The sequence below is a fragment of the Antechinus flavipes genome, chromosome 3, assembly GCF_016432865.1.
Source record: "Antechinus flavipes isolate AdamAnt ecotype Samford, QLD, Australia chromosome 3, AdamAnt_v2, whole genome shotgun sequence".
Classification (NCBI taxonomy): Eukaryota; Metazoa; Chordata; class Mammalia; order Dasyuromorphia; family Dasyuridae; genus Antechinus; species Antechinus flavipes.
Window position 1 is genome coordinate 377,570,379 of NC_067400.1, and position 21,137 is coordinate 377,591,515.

Here is a 21,137-nt window from a genome sequence, read left to right on the forward strand (position 1 = left end):
GTTGAATGAGCTAAAAAAAGCATTACAGAGTCACAATTGTAAAAATTGGATCTCCTATCATATCCAAGGTAGAAGTCTTGTTTACTGATCAGCATTGGAGCTTTGACCTGTTCCATTTTCAACTTGGTACTGTTATCCTCGCCAATCTATCACTCTCAGTGTCCCCAGTAACTAAGCTTATAAGCATATGCTACCACGCTCAGTTAAAATCACCATTTTTCAACCTATAGGAAAATTCCTAAAATCTTGACCTCAATCACGGGTGTTTATCAATTTCAAGTTAGGTTAATTTGGGGTATTTAAAGTAAGTTCAAAAATAGATTTGCAGTTTAATGTGCAGTCTTCTTTTTTTATTATACTGTATTGTGGAAATGCTTGTTTTATTCCATAAATTAAAAGTAAATAAATTTTAAAAAACAAATTTACTTACTAAGTAATTCCCACCTGATTACATAATAATTAATTTTAAAATATAATCATAAAGAAAAGCTTTTCCCTACTGTGATGCTAGCTCACCTTAAAAAAAAAAAATTGTAAATAACTTTTTTTACTTTTCCTACCAAAAATGCAGATTTCCAAATTGTTTGATTTTGTTTGGCATCAATTAAAGATTGGGGCTTTACCAATGAACTTGATAAGCAAAACATTGCACAAGTGCATTTTCAAGTGAGCACAAATTGACACGCAGCTTAATGTTTTCATAGTTAAATTGACAAGCAGTTTAATGTTTTCATAGTTTCTAAAAGCTTTTAAATACAACATCCAAAAATTTGAGGAAGTTTTAAAAATAGTTTTAATTAAAAAATTCCTCCAAATTTTTATAAGTTTTGATCAAATGGAAGATTAAAAGAAAAGGTGATCCGAAGTAGTGCCTATAAGATGTGAATATCATATGCAATCATCCCTTATATCTTTCTGAGAATTGAGAGAGGGCAAAAAAAAAAAATTATTACCTGTGTAATTCCAGCATTTAGTATTTGATTCAGGAATGGCTCTGGTCACAAACATAAGCTTAAGAATTTTTTCCATAAATGACGTTTGACTTACATCTTTGTGTTTTTGAAACTACAGGTGACATGTCATCAATAAACAATACTTTGAATAACCATCAACTGACTCATCTACAGTCACTATTAAACAGCAATCAAATGTTTACTTCAAATCAGCAACAGCAGCAACTCCTCCATGGCTACCAGAATCTTCAGACGTTTCAAGGACAGCCCACAATTCCTGGTTCAGGCAACAGCTCAAATCCTATGGCTTGTCTGTTTCAAAACTTTCAGGTACCTTATAGTTGTTTTCTAGTTATTTGATAACAATATTAGTGTAGTGTAGTTGGTGGAGTGGGGTAGGCAGGTGAGGAGGGATGCAGAGGATTTAGTAGCAGGAGTAGTAATCATAGCAGCAGCAGTAAAATTCTTTAACCTACATTTTACAGGGTTTTTCAGATTACAAAGTCCTTTCCTAAATATTCCTGAGAACAGGCCATGTATATGTGTTGGATGTTTTATATATATATCCTCATTTTATATGTATGTGTCCATGGTCATGTGTAGGTCCTCATTTTATTAAGCCAAAAAGAAATCCAGAATGGTTAAATAATTTCCTCAAAGTCTAGTGAATAGCAGAGCTAAGGTCTTGAATTCCAAGTCTCATAGTCTAAACTAGACTCTACTGCCTTTCCTTCCTTGATAATTTTAGTAAGAAATAATGTTTGTGATTGAACAGTTAAATGTGTTATTTCCCTTTATTAGAATAATTGATGTTAGAAACTATAATAAGATGCTAATATACAATAATAAAGTATGATAATAAAGAAATATTTGTAATCAAAGTAGATAATGTTGACATTCAAAAAAGTAAAATCAAAATATTTGGAAATATGCAATATAATGAACAATTGGGTTGTAAATAAAAAGAAGACACTCAAAAATCACAATTTACAAATATTTTAACTTAATTCTTTTCTATATTGTGGAAGAGAACAAGAAATGTAAACTCACAGAGGAATATCCATTATGGGCATAAAGTTGGGAAAATATCCTTAACCCTCCCTTCTTCCCTCACTCCCTAACAGCATTAAGTGTAGGCCATCATGTATTTCTAAACACATTTATGATCTGGCCTGCCTTCACCCCAAAGGTAAGTAGGAAGAACAGCCCCAAGTTGTTCTCCAAATTCTGCATTAACTAGTTCTCTACACCAACTAGTAACTTAGGCATCTTGCCCATAAAGCAAAACAGGAAAATTTAATTGTTTGGGACTTCAGGGAGCATCAACTTTAGGGGAAAATGAAAAATGAAGAGAAAAGTTTTGAATTAAATGATAAAAAGGTTTTGTATGAATTGGATTATTAGTTCTTTTTTCTAAGTCTTCCAAGTAAAAATCAGGTTCTTGATCTGATTTTTTTTTTTTTAAACAAAGATTTTTGGAAAAACTTATCTTTTCTTATGCTTTCCTTATAACTTCTTAACTTGGCACAAGAAATTGATCACAATAAATATGTGATAATACAGGATGACTAATATACTTTCACACAATTTGTCAGCTCTTACAGAATAGTTGGGAATATTGTGATGTGTATTTCATGTTATTTTTATCTGAATACCTCAGAATTGCCAGCAATAGAACTATCTGATGTTTCACTATTTAAAAAAAAATCCAACCTACCATTTTAGTGAATCAATATTTGTTTAAAATTTCTTCTTGTGTTTTTGAATTTGAAATTTGAATTTGAACAGTGCTGCCTTTGTGTTCTTTCCCTCTAAAAATCCTTAATCAACAAGTATATGACAGTAAGTTTTTAGAACAATCACATAAACATTTTGTATTTATTTTCCTCAAAGTTGATCTCTGTTGAGATGTCAATAGGAATTAAAACATTAACATCTTAAAAAAACCCAAAACAAAACTGATCTCATTTATTGTTTTTATTGTATTATTTATTGTAATAACATAAAATATTATCACTTTCTACATTATTTTTGGAATCTATTATCACTGTTTCCTTTATTTTTACATCTTTATTATCAATTAAAATATCTCTCAGTGAAGACCCCACTGTTTCTCTCTCACTGTTTGTTCTGTATGTTTCTTTAAGGTGAGAATGCAGGAAGATGCAGCTCTCCTAAATAAAAGAATGAGCACTCAAAGTGGTCTGACAGCACTTCCTGAGAATTCTAACACTACACTTCCTCCTTTCCAAGATACAGCTTGCGAGTTGCAACAGAGAACTGAGCCAACACTGGGACAACAGGCAAAGGATAGCCTCAATGTGACTGGTCAGGGTGATGCTTCCGTAGATGCAATTTACAAAGCAGTTGTAGATGCTGCAAGCAAAGGAATGCAAGTTGTCATCACCACTGCAGTTAGCAGTACAACTCAGATTAGCCCCATTCCAGCTTTGAGTGCCATGAGTGCCTTCACTGCCTCAATTGGTGACCCATTAAATCTCTCTAGTGCTGTCAGTGCAGTAATTCATGGAAGAAACATTGGTGGTGCAGATCATGACAGTAGGCTAAGGAATGTAAGAGGGACTCGCCTCCCCAAAAATCTGGAACATGGGAAGAATGCAAGCGAGGGCGATGGATTTGAATATTTCAAATCAGCAGGTTGCAACACACCTAAAAAACTGTGGGAAGATGAGCAGAGTCCTGGTGGAGAGATAAACAGATGGAAGTGTGAGGAGTTTTTAGATCACTCAACCCATATCCATAGTAGTCCTTGTCATGAAAGGCCCAATAATGTCTCCACACTGCCATTACTTACAGGAGAACAGCATCCAATTCTGTTACCACAAAGAAACTGTCAAGGGGATAAAATGTTGGAAGAAAATTTCAGGTATAACAACTACAAAAGAACTATGATGAGTTTTAAGGAGAGACTGGAGAACACTGTGGAAAGATGTGCACATATTAATGGAAATAGGCCTCAACAGAGCAGGGGGTTTGGAGAATTGCTGAGTGCTTCAAAGCAAGATCTAGTCATGGAGGAGCAATCTCCAAGTTCCTCAAATAGCTTGGAAAGTTCTCTAGTTAAAGACTATATCCATTTTAATGGAGATTTTAATGCCAAAAGCATTAATGGGTGTGTGCCTAGCCCTTCGGATGCTAAAAGCATTAGTAGTGAAGATGACCTAAGGAACCCAGAGTCCCCTTCTTCAAATGAATTAATACATTATAGACCAAGGACGTTTAATGTTGGCGACTTGGTCTGGGGCCAAATCAAAGGACTAACTTCATGGCCCGGCAAATTAGTACGAGAAGAAGAAGTTCACAATTCATGTCAACAAAACACTGAGGAAGGGAAGGTATACCAATCTCTCTGTTATACTTATTGTCAATGCCAGCCTTGTTTATCAGTCAATTGTTGCTTGATGTCACTTTTATGGTCAGTTTTATAGCAGTTGAAATTGTGTTTCTTCTTAAACTCATTGTGTTTCTTTTTCTCCATGAAATTGGAGTATAAATGAAGAGGTGATTATAATGACCAAAATGAAGTGAGTGGTGAAATAAATAGCATTTCTAGAACTGAGAAGGTTCAAGGAGCCTCCCACCTGGGATTCTAATTATATATGTATACCTAACTCAGTGACATCCACCAGAACCTGGGTGTCATGCAAAGGGACTGGAGGAAAAGTAAGTTTTAATGGCAGGATTAAGAAGCTTTTGGAGATCCAGAAGTATCGTGCCCTCCCCAGTTTCATAAGATAGTCAACTTTATTACCAGTCTCTCCATTTTTTTTCCTAGTATGATGTATAAAGCAGAAGAGAGGAGTTAAATAACGTTAACATTATACTGGAGGTATTTTCTATGTTCTGAATGGTATCTCTTTATAGGAAAAATCCTACCCCTTTCTAACATATGGAAGTATTTAGAGTTGTAGTCTGGATCTGATTAACTCAACTCAATCATATAAATTAAATGAAAACGCCTTCCTGAGCTACTGTTCAATTTAGAAGAAATTAGTATGAGACCTCAGACCTTTTTTTCCACATATGAAAGCATTGATTCAATTTGTTAAGTTTAAAAATGAGCTTAAAAACTGGTAGGGGAAAAAATATGTTTCCTACTAGAAACAGATAATGGTACAGGTGTCACATGTATGATGGGAAAATATATTTAAATATATATCTATTTAAATTTAAATAAATTTTAAAATATATTTAAATATATATCTAAATCTTTCAAGAAGTTTTTATGGATATGAAAAGGACTGCTATTATATCTTTTTCTTAAATTCATGGTATAAAACTGACTCAGCCCAATTCAGATTTATGATTCACGTAGATCTGGTGGCAGAAAACTAGAAATATTTCATCCTCACAAGAAGTCTGTCTCTAAAATCTTGACATATAGTTGAATGTTTTACAAGTAAGAGATAACTAAAATATACTTCTTAGGACAATGTGTGGTAATGATGGGTCTAGCTTCGATAAGAAGATAATTCAGTACTTCAGTTTGCAAAACATTTTATTTTCCAATCCCTCTGAGATTTGAGACAATCTATTCTTTAAGCTGATAAACCAAATGTTATTATTCTCCAGTCTGTACAGTAAATAATTAGGTACAACTAAAAAGGACTTTTGTCATACAAATAGAATCACTACAAACAAAAGATTTAGAACAAAACACTTTGCTGTCATTGTATGACAAGTCTTTAGTATAAATGAATGACTTCAGAAAAAAAGTATAAGAAATAATACAGCTTTTGCTCTCTCCCTGAAACCCATTTTTTCATTCATAGATGTCTAGCTTAAGTAATGTTGCTTCTTCTCTACAAAATAAAGGGTTTTGTTTTTTTTTTTTTTTTTTACTCTTTAATGTATTTAATGTATTCAGACATCGGACCTAACTCTCAGATTTACTTGCATTTGCAAACTTATAGTCAGACTTGAAGTGTTTGCAGATGTTAAGGGAAATGAACTTTTCAAGGACATCATCACTTAAACTTTTAAAAAAAAATCATTTGATAAATGGTATTCTAGAAACGTTTGTCATCATGTTAGTAAGCAATTCAATCAATACTAATACCATAATAATATTGTCTTCATAAAATAATTTAGTAACAAATGATTATAATATTTAATAATTTGCTTTTGCAATAAATATATTCCTCAAAAATATGTTAACTATAATATTTATAGATTTTAATATTTCCATTAATTTCCATTATAATTTCTGACAATGATTCCCAAGGAAAAGCTTTTTACCCCACTATGATAAAAACATAGCAAACCTTTTTCAAGTACATACTTGGAAGTAACTGATGGCATGGTGAGTGGTAAACCTGGAATCCGGAAATCCTGAGTTCAAATCCAGCATCAACCATCTTAACCTCCATGTGCTTCAGTTTCTTAACATATAAAATATGGATAATACTAGCATCTCCAGGATTTTTATGAGGATCAAATGAAGTAATAATTATTTTTAAAGCACCTAATAGTACCTAACAAATTGTAGGCTGTATATAAATGCTTATTCTCTTCCCTTTCTCACCATTTAAAAGAAAATTATAATTTACATCCAAATATTTATAATTTAAATCAAATATTTATCCATTATTAAAAGAACAGGATAAAGCATTTTACAATGCTCAACAATACCAAGCTTTTTATAAATACTAAGATATTCTCAGACATTCTCCTTCCTTTTGCAGGTTAAAAAAATAAGTATTACTGCCCAAAGAGCATTCAATAAATTTATTTTATCTTTGAACTAGTAACTATTGCTACTTCCTATTACATTATTACCAAAAAAAACTTACCTCTAAATTCACCATTTGTCCCCTCCCATTCTTTGCCAGAATGCCAGGTAAAGTGATACCTCCTGAGGTTAATGATGTCATCATTAGTTCTTCTAACTAGGTATAAAAACTTTTAAATCAACAAACCTCAGCAGTAAATGATAATAATTAGACATGAAACACTCTATTAAACTTACCCCCCAAAACTTTTCACTCATGACTTTGTTTATAAATGCTGGTTTAAAGAGAAAAATTAAAGGAATTCTTTTATAATGAAAAATCAATCCATTATGTATCTGTTTCTGTGTTTTTATAACCTGGTAGAATTCCATTTTTAAACATCTAATATTCATTGGTTAACAGATATTTATTGAATATTTAAAATGCACTAAGAACTCTTTTAGGTATTGTAGGAATTTTCATTTCCAAGGCTTCAATCCATATTAATATTGCTTTGCTGATGAGATACAATTGCAATCAAACTAGAAATCTTAAATAATAGTTGTGTTCACAAGTCCCTGTCATAATCAGAAGGCCTGACTTCTTTTAAGAAGTCTTAGCATCACAAAGTTTACAGGATGTAAAATTTCAAGGGCATTTCATTTTGGTAAGATATACACATATATGTATATATGTATGTGTGTGAATATATATATATATATACACATATATATAAATAACTTGAGTACCTGTACAATAGTAAATATTCTTACAATTTAACACGGTTTTATAAACGTTATGTTGAAAGAGTTGGGGATTTTGGGGGAGAAATGTAGTTGTTAACATTGAAATGTTGTGTTGAGGTTTTATGAAAGATTCTTAAAAGGCTAGAATGACGAAAATTATAAAAGACTGTGGATTATTAAGAATAGCTTTTCCCCATCTAAACTTGTGCTTTCTTTTCTATCTATCTCCTTCTTTCCAGCAATACAGATATGTAACTTGACTTGTTAGAAAATTGCCTAGGGAAGTGAGAGGTCACACAGTTAGGTTTGTCCAAAGTAGTTTTGGGCCTCATCTTGAGTCCTTCTGACTCAGAGGTTGTTGCCATGCCACCTTGACCTTTAGAAAGAATCACCCAGATTCCATCTACTTTATTCCTATTCATTTTCCTAACAGACTCTTATATAGCTGAAGCACCATATCAATGTTGGCTATTATTATTTCCTGATATCTACAGAAAAGAGAGAGCAGGGGTTATATTTATAAGCCTACCAAATACCACTGAATAGAACAAATGTGTTGTAATAATTAAAATTGCTAGTTGATACCTAAAGAGTGCTACATCTATCTTAGTACTTCTCCATGTTTTCAAATTGTATTGGTAGTCTCAGGTCTGTCTGATGGAGCTTGCCAATCTTCTTGACATGCTCTCCAGATATTGAAAGCACCACACTGCATTAAGGGTAACATTAGATTTTAATGTTAAATGTAGTAGAATTATCATTTTCCTGAACATTAAGCTTTTAGAACGCTCCATATTTCCTAACAATAGGATTTTTAACATGTCACTTTATCACGTTTTAAAATCCTGTTATTTGTAATTTTTATAGTTTATTATAACACCTGTTCTCACTTTTCTGAAAAAAAAAATGTCATATACTCAATCACCATCTTGGGGATCTTCCAACATTATTTATTTAACTATAAAACATTATTTTACTTTAGTACTTACAAAGATACACAATTTAATCAGTGTGGATCCTCCTTCCACACCTTAGAATATTTTCATGAAATACTTTGCCAAAGGAAAAATAGCCATCTTTTGATGATTCTCTGAACTTAACTGAAATAGTCATTAGATTGCAGACATACAATCTATTGCTCAGCCTACATTTGGCACCTTTACCATTTAGTAAAATTTTTAAATTCTGGAATAGTTTTTGAAAAGCCAGTATCATTTTCATATGATGATGTAGCTTCAGAATAAAGGCTGAGTGGAAAATAGTGTTGCTTTATAAATTATTATTTTAAAAAAGAATATTTTGCTTTCTCCATTTGAATCATTTTTTGACTATTTTGTACATGGGCCTTTTGGTCCAAAAGTTGATCCTAAATTGATATATATTTCTACTAAAGCCCAATTGAACAAAATGAGGAGGATAGAAGAGTTAGAGGTTGAGGTTGAACAGTGTGCTAAATTGTTTTTTTGGAATGCATTTTGGTCTGTTTGCTTGGTTGGACAATTAGTGACAATCGGTACTGTGAAATATATCTTTCGTGTATTTGTAATAGTGTTTGAAATTAATAATGTTCCTTAAAATGTTCATCTTATTTAGTCCTTTCTTTTTATATTCTATTTTAACTGTTTCCCCTGATAAAGCTCATTTATTTTTGCTAGGCAGAGATTAAACGATCAGCAGTATTCACAATTCTAGATAAACATTGTCTCATCCTAATTAAACTCCCTATTAAAGTAGGTTTTAGGTCCTTTTTTTAGCCAATTCAGAGTTAAATATGTTGACAATATAAAGAACATAACCCGAGAATTCAGCTGACCTCATTCAAGGAACAGCTCACTTAAAAACTGTGATAAAGATCTTAAATATGAAAATTGTATAATGAAATAATGGTTCAGGATCATGGTTTATAAAAACACTGTTGCTATGTCTTAATTACTGATCATGATTTCTTAGCACATCTATGTTGAAAAATAGTATCTTTTTGATGTGTGTATGGGAAAAAATATTTATATTTGTTTATATGTATGTAAATGATTTTTTCCCTAACTGCCATCAAGTAATCTCTGAGTTCAAAGACCAACCAGACTCTTTGGAATAATATTGCATCAATTAGAAATGGAAATCTAGTTTTCTGACAATTTGGATATAACTTCATTTTAAATGGCAATACTCAGAATGTGAAGTACTATGTCAACAAGATCTCCTTGAACAGAAGAGAATCAAGGAAAAAAGACTAAAGTGCAAAGTTTAGATATCAAGAGTAATAGCAAAATGAAAAAGAAAGAAATTGAGAAAAGATAGAAAAGATTTTTTAAATGAAAGGTAAGTCAGCATAAACAAAGATTAGAGATTTTATTTGTGCTGAGCTGAAAAATTAGCATTCATTGACAGTCATTTTCTGAGGCAATGAGTGCTAACTCTTCAGCTCAGTTTCTCTATTTGTTGTTTCTACTTTCCTACCTCCTGATTATTTCTTAATTCCTACACCTAATAACAGTGCTTTACTCTGGACTTTGTGATTTAATATGTTCCCATAAATTCAACTATCATCTCCATATGAATGACTCCTAGATCTTTCCATCTAATTCTGAGCTCCAGTACCAACTGCCTCCTTGATATCCTTGCCTGTACATTCCGTAGAGATGCCACACTCAGTATGTCTAAGAGACCTTCCTTCAATTCTCCCAAACCAAAGATTGTTTTTTTATCTTTCTTTTTATCCTTAGGGCTTAGTGCATTGCCTAGTGCATACTAAGCACTTAATAAATAATTGCTGAGTAAAACAAAATAAGCCGATTCCTCATCACCTCTTTATTTCTATCAAAGGCACTACCATTTCCCTCATAACCCAGGGTCAGGGCCTTGGAATTTTCCTCCACCCTTCACGGTCCTTTACCCTCAGTCTCCAGCCATTTTCCAAGCCTTGCGAGTTTCATTTTCATTACTGATGTTTCTTCTCTCTATCTCCCTTTACTCATGCTGCAGTTCCCATCGTTGAGGTCAGGGGTATCAAACTCAAACAGAAACTGGGGCTACTAAAGCATATATAAAGATGCCGGTGGAGGCAGCCTATTGACTTAGAAAACCATGGGTTAATATTATCTATATCTTGTTGTATTTTTATTTATTTGTTAAATATTTTCCAGTTAGAATTTAATTTGCTTCCAACAACACTCAGGACTACTATCAGTCACATGTTTGACACCTCTGATCTAGGTCTTCATCACCCCCTGCCTAGACTAGTACTAGAGTCCCTATTTGATCTTCCAGTGCCCAGTCTCTGCCTTTTTCAGTCCTCTGTGTATGTGCATGTACATTTCTAAAATACAGGTATGATCAGGTCACACTTCTGCTCAAGAGAAAAGGCTTCCCATTTTCATGTAGGATAAAGTACAATGTCCTATTTAGCGTTTAAAACATTTCATAGTCTAGCTTGTTTTTCCAGATTGCTTACACAGCATTTTCCCCAGAAACCATTTGATGTACTATAGACTACTTTCTTATAGATTATCTTCTACCTGCAGGCCTTAGCAGGTGCCATCCCCAGGCCTGGAATGCTCTCCTTTTTCACCTCTACATCTTGGAGTCCATTATTCATTTCAAGGCAACATTCAAGTGCTTCCTCCTTTAAGAGGCCTTTCTTGTCTTCTCTATTTATGGGTAGCTCCACCCCAATCACTGTGTATTTTTGTAACATATATATCATATTTAGAAAGGAAAGGGGAAAGCATTTATTAGGCATCTACTGTGTTCCAACAACTGTGCTAAGTATTTTACAAATATTAAGAGATATGCTATTATTGTCCTCATTTATTATTTATCATTGTCCTTTATTAAATAGAGTGCATGACCTGGAATCAAGAAGAATTAAGTTCAAATGTGGCCCCAGACACTCACTCCCTGTGTGACCCTGGGCAAGTCATTTAACCTCTATCCTAATTTCCTTAACCTTAAAAAAAAAAAAAGTAGAAATAATAATAGCATCTATCTCCCAGGGTTATCGTTAGGATAACATGAGATTATATTTGTAAGAAGTGCTTAGCATTGTGCCTGGCACATACTATGCACTTAATAATAAATGCTTGTTCTCTTCCCATTTCTCTTCCCTACATTTACTTATCTATAAGTCTTGATTTTATATATATCTCCAGTGACTAGCAACTAGACTTAGGAAATATTTGTTGATCAGTTGGCATTTTCTTCAGTATAAACCTGGCCCAGAGAATTACAAGGTTTTAAAGATAAAAAGAGCTTTGTTGTTATTTGGTACTTTCAGTTGGGTCCAGCTCTTTGTGATCTCCTTTGGATTTTCTTCGCAGTGATAATGGAATGATTTGCCATTCCCTTCTCCAACTCATTTCACAGATAAGGAACTAAGGCAGACAGGGTTATATGATTTGCTCAGAGTCACACCACTATATGTCTTTGACCAGGTAAACCTTATAAATTTTTATAATGCAGAAACTGAGGCCAAGTGCACATAAATCCTTAGTTTGTCTGGAAATAGAACTTAGGTTTCCTAACGTTTTAATTAGGAAATTAACTGAACTTTTAGTTTATTGTTTTTTCTTCTACAGCTTGAAGTCAGATTATCTTAGGAACAACTCGGGCAACTTTTCAGAAGATGTTGCTTTGAATGTATTGCTTCCCTCGCTTTCCTTTCAGTTCAAATTTGTAAAATTATTTCATTGAAAATGACAGGAATTTTGGTAGTTTGGAAGGTATATAACTGTGATAAAAGTAAAAAGTACAGCTTTAGAAATCGAGTAAGTTCCATCTTTTTCCATTAAAATATACCATGTGAAGACCTGCAAGTCCGTCCTGGGATATTTACTAGCTATTACCTCAGCAAGTTATTTTAACCTCTTTTTTTGTCTCAGTTTTCTCATCTATAAGATGGGAATAAAATAATACTTCCTATGCTCAAGGGTTATTGTGAGAATTAAATGAGATATTTTTTAAATCACTTAAGCATAGTGCCTGGCACATAAGAAGGATCTGGTTAAAGATGTATTTCTTCCTTCCCTTTCTCCTGATTAGAAAATAAAATTCATGGCTTCATGACAAAAAAAAAAAAAAAAAAGGTACCATATGATATTTCAGTCACATTTACTCTCTCTATGGCAGCTCTTATCAAAGTAAAATACCCCCAAAATTTTAAGATTTCTCCATAAATTATGAATATGCAAAGCATAATTTATAATTAAGCATATGTTTTGCTTACAAAGAGCAAATTAAAAATTTTACAGATTACATCCTGTAACTAGACTATCACTTAATAAGTTCTTTCACCACATATTATCATGAAATCCTAAAAAAGTTAACTCAGTTTCCAGGTCCAATAATGTATGCCCTGAGAGCACATAAAAATCTTACTTCTCTACCACAGTGTATACCCTAGATTACCATAGTGAGTCTAGATTCATGACCCCATTGATCAGTCCAAAACAGAAATCACAATAAAGAATCACTAAGTTAAAAAAAATGCATTTTTATGAGTAAGTTTTAAAAATAAAAAGCATACAAGTATTTTATGTATATGTAGATTAGAGATACATCAAAGAACATGCGCATGGAATATGAATTCAGAAATGAAATAGCCTTTCAACTTGTCCCACCAAAAGCCAGCACCTGAATGTAAGCATTTCAGACTTCTAATGGGTAAAACCAATGGTATAGAGTTGTCAATTACTCATTAAAAATAGCCACATATTTAGTCAGAGGCAGTCCTTAATTTGGAAACAAGATCTAAAAACACACTTGTTTTTATTCAGAAATAGATTGCTTTTTTCTGTAGAAACAATGCTATATAAATGGTGCCAAGATTCTTAGGCCAGTCTCTTTAATACATAATGTGGCTGAAGTTTACAGCATAGTACAGTAATGCAGCTTCAAAACCAGGAAGGCCCGATTTCCAGTCCTGACTCTCAGACATATTGACAGTATATCCCTGCACGAGGCATTTCATTTCTCAGTGCTGTAGACAACTCACTCTAGCTCCCAGTGGCAGAGAAAGCAACTATTTGCATTAGTAAAAGAAGTTTTCTCACCAAGAAGTTTGCCTCCTTCAATAATAACAAATAACAATAAAATCCCTTAGTAGGAGTACTACAAAATGGCCCTTCCACCCATAAGCATATTGCTGTGGGAAAACCTACCCAGAATTCCCACATGGACACTCCATCGCAGTGGAGGGCAAGTTCCTACCAGTGCTTGGGAAGGCCGCTTGTCACTCCCATGGCCCGGAGCAGGATGGCCACCAGCGAGAAGGGAGAGGAAGGCAAGAATGGGGCCTGGAGGAGGAGGAGAGGGCTATATAGAGAGCAGAGTGGGCGGGGCCTCTAGAGGGCAGGGTACCAGAGCTCTGGGAAAGCTGAGGGCGCCTGCTGCTGCTGCTGCTGCTGCTTCTAGCCAGGTCCCTCCCCCCATAGGAGCCGCTGGTGTGGGGGGCACAAAGCCGGCCCTGGAGTTTGAAATCCAGATACTTGTGTGACAAGTCACTTTATCTTCCTTTGCCTCGGTTTCCTCAACTGTAGAACGGGGATTTTCATAGTACCTACCTTGTGGGATTATCATGAGAGTAGAATAAGATAATATTTGTAACAGCCCTTAGCGCAGTGTCTGGCACATAGGAGATGCCATGTAAACGCTTATTCCCTTCCCTAGCCCACTAATTACGAAGCCTTGTAGTTCAACTCTACTCTTTTATGCTTAAAGTAAGTGTGTGACCCTTTCGAGGGTTGTCTACTTTTAATAACCAAAGAAAAACACAAAAGACTTCCTTTTATGATTCCCCCCAATCTCCTTTATTTTTTCCCATTTAAGCCCTGTAAGTAAACATAAAATCACATATAAATGGTAGATATTTGAATACCTAGAAACAGTAAAATTGGTGTACCTTTCAGAAGAAAATGAAAATTAGTCTTTCCTGTATGTTTAATCATTGGAACTACAGCTTAGGTGAAAAGGAGCAAGGGTCTTGAATAGGGATAGTGAGAAGATGGAGTAGTCTGTAAATATTGCCCCAAAGATTAAAAATATTGAGCCACTAATTCATGAACCACTGTCCCCTAAAGCCTACCCAGGACCTATCTAGAGTCAAGTAAAAAGAAAGGGGGAAGGGGGTTAAAGACACAGCTTTTATGGATATGGTATTAATGACACTGGTTAACAATGATCCCAAGCAAAGGCGGGAGGAAGACTAGAGAAAAATCTGGTTTTGTAAGGTAGTTGATAAGAAAGGAGAGTTTCTGCTGCCAAAGACTTATTTCTAATTAACTGTTCTTAGGTAACAGAGTTTTGATCATTTGCTTAATACCTGCTCTTCTAGTTAAGGTTTTATGAAAGTATTTGGTTCTTAAGAGTTTTGCTTGTTAAGCTTTGACTACTTAATTTTACATTAACATGTTTTATGTCCAAAAAAAAGTCTTTTGATACACTGGGCTAAGGAACTGGGGGGGAAATACTGTTTAGGGGTTTTGTTTTTTTAATTTCACACTTTCTGGGGTTTTTAAATAAGTTTATTTTCACTTTTCTGAGATCAATTAATCATCTCTAAAATTAATCATTGCCCTCTTCTTTCAGATATATTAATGTGCTCCCATGTAAAAATGCAGTATTTAATAGATTATATTTTGCAATCTAGTTAAAAGGTAAACTGTCTTTTTAAAAATGATATCTCACAACCTGTAATGAAACATGCTAATCATCTTTTTTGACAGAGAAATGATAGAATAATATGCAGAATGAGACACATATTTGGATGTGGCCAATAAGGGGATTTTTTTTTGCCTGACTAAATTTATTTTTCACAGGGGTTTTCTTTTCTTTTCAGTAGCAGGGGGGAGGTGGAAGGGAGAAAACATGATGTTTGATAATTGAAAAATAAAACTTTATTTAAAATAGGAAAAAATGATACCTCATAGTATTTACCTCCTAGCATAAAAAGATATTGTTATTCTAAAAATGAGTCCTGGTTTGTATTCATCTTATGTTCAAGGAAATGAAGCATTATTGGTACAGTTCCTTCTAACAAATTAAATGTTGCCATCAGATTCTTTGTGACCTTTAAACAAAATGTTCATTATGACAATGTGCAAAAAGTTGCATATAAATCAAGAAATTTTGATCAGGAATATAGTGTTCAGATCACCAAAAATTGTTCAAAAGTTATAGATAGCTATATGATGTATTTTTTTTGCTTATCGTTAGTCAAAAATTTTAGAAAATAAACTATTACCCTTCAATTCTGTAAAATATGAAATGACATGGTTAACTTCAGTGATTTCATCCTAGCCTTTTAATTTAAAGTCTAATGTGATTGCTTTCATTTACTGTTGCATGTATTGTTTCAACAGACTGAAATGTTCCTTTTTTTAAGCTATATTCTCCATTTCCATCAGTAAATTCTAAAATAGTCATTGTAATCAAATTCAGACGTTGTTACATGTACATACACATACACACGTGTCCCTTGAAGGCAGGGACTGTTTTGTTTATATCCCTAGCATCCCAAGCATTGCTTTACACAGAGTTGACACGATAAATATTTGTATAATTAAATTTGTTGGTATAAATGGCTGTATTCTAGTTATATCATGGTTGTGTCAGTTATACAAAGCAGCATTTCCATTCATTCAAAAAGAATGTCAGCTAAAAAAAAATCATGAAGCTCATTTAAAGCAACTCATCATTTTATAGATAAAGAATCAAAGCCTATTTTTTTTAGTGACTTATCTTTGATTACACAGATTTCTAATTGTTCTCAGTGTTTCTGCTTCCCCATTCTATCTCTCTCTTTCTTTCTTCTTCCTTCCTAATCTATTTCTTTTGAGTCTGTCATTGGATAGAAATCCAGATAAATAAATTTATTAGCATGACACCTAAATAAGAGTAAAATAAATTGTGAATCAAGTGCATACTCTTGAGTGCATGGACTTTCTGACTCCAATTTGGACTGCTTCCTTCCTGGATCTTATCTAGGTGCCAAATTGTTTCCATATTCAAAAGCAGTGACATGTGAGCATAGAACATTTAAATTTCAACCAAGTAAATAACAATCTATTTGCCCACGATTTTACTATCATTTCATTGGATCAGTTTCTCAGTGTTGGCTTTTCTGAAATTGTAAGGATATATTTAAACATGAGGAGTTCTTTGTCATCTAGGCATCAATTGCTAAAACTTGGTGGATGGAGCATCTTCTAGTGCCTTTGAAATCTTTAGAGTCCTTTGAGATAAAATATAGAAATTTTAAATTGAAAAACACTCTTTTTCCCTATCTTTAAGATAGAAATTCTCAGACTTTCATCTCACAACCCCCTTTTTAAAAGAAATTAATATTTTCAAAATTATTAATTTCTATTGATTTTCACCATATTCAAAATTAAAATTTTTTATTTTTCTAGATTTATATATTCATTTAATAATCTAAGAGTAAACTCATTATACACTAACATAATGTTTTTTTCTGAAAAATCACTGTTTTCCAAAAAAAAAAAATTTAGTGAGAAGAATGGCCATTGTTTTGTCTATTTTTACAAATCTCTTTAATATCTAGCTTAACAGAAAACTGGTAGGTTCTCATTTCTGCTTTTTTATGTTCTTCTCATTGAAAAATATGAAGAAAATATGGCCAAACTACAAATCTATAGTTGGAAAAGGAATGAGTGTTTTCATAAGGAAATAACATCTTAGTATTGTTATAAAAATAATTTTATCTTTGCAGAGCCTTCCTTTCAAAGGATCTCAGGGACTCCGAAAAGCCTGCAGACCACTCTTTGAGAACTACTATTTTAGAAAAAGCACCAAAGCTATCCACTCCAATTTCCTAAAAGTACAAAACTTTTCTTCAAGTTTCTCATATTTGTTTTCAATAAGTCATTTAAGGAGCCGTGGCACATTTAAGTGCCTTGTCTTGTGGATGATTTAAAAAATTAAAAAATAATGTTCATCATAACCAGTTTTCTGTTTATTTAGTACTAGCTATCATATCCAAGTTGATGAAAAGTCTACCAAGATACTAGAATCCAAGATACTACCATGTGGTGAGCTTTTTCTTCTCGAAACGCAGCCAGGTGATAAAAGTTCAGATCTTTTATTATCTCCAATATAGCCCGGTTAGCTTAGAGGCCTATCTCTCTGCTTGGTTCCAAGAGCTCCCTCCGAATGTCGCCAAATCCAAAGGTCTGGTCCTTCAGCCTCTGCCTCTGCTTTCTTCAGCCTCCAGCCAGCTCCAGTCTTCATGTCATTCCAGTGAAATCTGACCGAGAGCTTCTGTCTGTTTCTTTTATCCAAGAGGGAGAAATTGTGGGATACGAGAGAGAGGGATTATGGGTTTTCTCCCATAGTGCTCTCTGGCCCAAAGAGCTTCAAGGGAGGTGTGAACTCATAAAGGTACAAAGTTTACTTTGTGAAGCTGGCATACTTGTGAACTCCAATGAGTAAAGGTGTAAACACAAGCCTTGTATTAATTAGTCCTACTTAGTACCTCGTTTCAGGTTCTGCCCAAAACATCTTCTTGTAAGATTAGATCAACTCTAATTAGTTAGCAGTCTGTAAGGATTCCAACACTACCAAGATAATAAGAATATCTTACCATATGTAATGTTATTTATACTTTGTCCCAGTTTACCAGTACTGTAGAATGAAACTAGATTTTAAGGCAAAAAGCTCAAAAAGAGGATGTTTGATGTCTTTGTATTCCTGAGGCCTACTTTTTGTTTTCACTGACCAAATGGGTAAAGACAAGAAGGAAATCTACTTGGTATCATTTGATGTTTGTGGATTGATTTTCTTCTCAAATGGATTATTTTCTAAGTGTTACAGTTTACATTTATATTCTCTTTGCAGTTTCATATCCAAATGTTTTTTTCATTTCAATCATTGTTCATACTTGGAGTTACTGAAGCAGGAATATCTGGTTGAATGCTAACAGCAGTGTTTTACAGTGCCCTGTGGGTGAAAGATCTGCATGTTCAGCAGTAAAGTAAAAGCAGTGCTTAATAATTGCAGGTCTGGGTAATGTGGTTTGATCTTCATACATTCACTTAGGTGGAGCCTGAGAAGTTGAAGACACTAACAGAAGGTTTAGAAGCCTACAGTAGAGCCCGGAAGAGAAACAGAAAGTAAGCACAATTTTTTTCTACTTTTCAAAGATATTATTTGTTGATCCTTTCCCAAAGACACAAAGAAATGCCACCAAGTTTATCATGTTACAGCATGCATATATTCCTTAATTATCTTTGAAGGATGTCAGATATTATCATAAGCAAACATCATTAGCCATTAAATCTATTATCTTCTCATTTTAACTATTTGTGTTCAAATTATGTGTTTGTTTTTTTTACAAATTTTCTCTTGATTAATTGAGGGAAACAAAAAGGTTTTTGTATAAATGTACATTATAATGTGAATTAACAAGTCAATATAAATTGAGAGGCAGAATTCCCCAAAATAGAATGTGTAGAATTGAAAACAAATTTGGAAGCTAGTAGTCACAATTATACTAATAAACATTTGTGATTTCTATATAGTTTAATGTTTTAATAATCTTTCCTTGGCATTATTAATTATTATTATATTATTGTTGTTTATTATATAAGATATATCATTATATATTAATAATTGATTATTATTAATTACAACAGTGGCAGAAATGATTGTACAAAGATGAATCCAAAGTGTTTTCTGGATATTTATAGCCTGAATTATTATAGGACAAGTAGAATGCTTGGGGCACAATTTCTACCTACTCAATGGATTTTTTTTGGACTGTGTATAACTTTTGATTTAATTTTAAAAATAGAGTATCATAAACAAGTGTTTGATATAGCAGACAGAGCCCCAGACTTGGAAGCAAGAAGTCCTGAGTTCACATTCTGCTTCAGACACTTACTAACTGCATGACAATGGAAAACTCACAGTGCCTTTTTACAGGTTTGAGATAATATATGTAAATATCATTATAAACTTTAAGGAACCTTGTAAATGTTAATTATTATTATTTTTATTATTTACTTAGATATTATAAAATTAATTTTGTAAAAAACAAAGTTGGCATACCTCATTAGTTGTTATTATAAACAGACACCTAAAAGTAATACACTGGATTTATATTCGGCAGTGATAAGTATTCTGTACAGCAGAACAATTTTTCAAAAGTATACACATTGCACAGTCTTACTGTCATGATTTAAAATTAATAGAGTTGGGTCATCAGATTTTCCAAAGAACTCCAGTGTGTGGAAATTTATGTTGAATGTATATGTCTATGCTCCATTCCTACTGCTTCCACCCTGGAAAAGACTAATCCTTTTTCTGACAGAATCCTTTCAGTACTTTATCTCCAGGTCTTATATTGCCACTTCCGCCCGATTCACTTCAGAAACATTTGGACCACACCAGTAACTTGTCACTCCGCCTTCCTTCTGTTCAGCCAAGCCCAGGGTGACCTTCCTCAAAGCTCCCTGACCTCCTCAGACCTACTACTAGCCTGGTATCAGATCTAATTAGGGTCCTTGCCATGCCAAAAATTTTCTCTTCTTCCATTTTCTGACTAAACTATGGTATGTTCAAGGTCTTAGACTTAAATAATCAGACTCCATGGGGCTGATGCTTCTGAGCTTCTCCACAATTAGAGAGGGTGGATACTCTCATGGTAATACAATGCAGTGAAAAAAATCACAGAATTTAGAGTCAAAGGCAAGGCCCCAAATTCTGCCCCTACTACTTAAGATTTTAGGAGAATCACCTTCTCTGTGTTTCCTCACATGTAAATATAGGATGTTGGTCTACATGGCTGACCTGTGAAATCTCTTCTAGCTCAAGGTCTGTGATATTATGATCTTTCTGGCTCTAAATTTATGGTCTTATGAACTAGTCAGTATTTGCTAATTATTTTAGCAATTGCTTCAATAATAGACAATAGACAACTGGTTCTACAGAGATGGGAAAAAACCCCATTGCCTCTAGTAAGGGCGGATGCTGAGGACAGTATCTGAAAACATAATTCTTAATGGCAGGTAGATCTGGAGCCAGGCCAGGACCTCAGGATTTTCCCCAGCCTATTAAGGACTAGGGTACCTTCAAGATCTTATTTAGTTTCACATAGATGAAGGTTCTCTAATCCTTATGAACTAATTCAGGCTTGGAAATTAGTTCCCCCGATTATGGAATGGTTAGTCAATCAGTATTTATGAAATGCTTTCTATTTTTAGGCACTCTGCCGAGCTCCAAAGATTCCAAGAAGTGCAAGTCTCTGCCCTCAAGAAGTTTAGCATTTAGTGGAGGAAACAACATGTAAATAACTAGAGCCATACAAGAAGCCATAAAGGACAAAAGTCTAAGAGGAGAAACCATCTCTAGCACCTGGGAAGCCTGGGAGGAACTTCTGGCAGGAGGTGGAATTTGAGCTGATTCTCATAGGGAGCTGGAGAGAAACTAAGAGGCAGAGGGGGAGGGGAGAGCATATAGAGCCAGGGGAGAGCCAGGACTTTACAGCCTAGGGATGAGATGTCATAGGATAAACAACAAGCAAGTGTTGCTGAATTAAGCTCATAAAGAGGAACTAAGTGTTTTAAAAAAAAAAAAAAAAAAAAAGACTGGATAGGGGTGAAGGGAGTAGAAATGGGCCACTGTTATAAAGAGCTTTAAATTCCAGACAGAAGATTTCATATTTGATCCTGTAGGTAATTTAGAATCATTGAAGT

At 33.8% G+C, this 21,137-nt stretch overlaps 1 protein-coding gene across 3 annotated transcripts in view; it reads left to right on the top strand.

Annotated features, from left to right (window-relative positions):
* The window catches only part of MBD5 (methyl-CpG binding domain protein 5), a 132,931-nt gene that overhangs the window by 93,702 nt on the left and 18,092 nt on the right, over positions 1–21,137 (top strand). For all 3 annotated transcript variants that reach the window (XM_051985836.1, XM_051985837.1, XM_051985835.1), the window contains 3 exons: positions 1,072–1,283; positions 3,101–4,309; positions 18,481–18,554. In XM_051985836.1, coding sequence (XP_051841796.1) covers positions 1,072–1,283; positions 3,101–4,309; positions 18,481–18,554 — 1,495 coding nt within the window. The remainder of the gene's footprint in view (positions 1–1,071; positions 1,284–3,100; positions 4,310–18,480; positions 18,555–21,137) is intronic.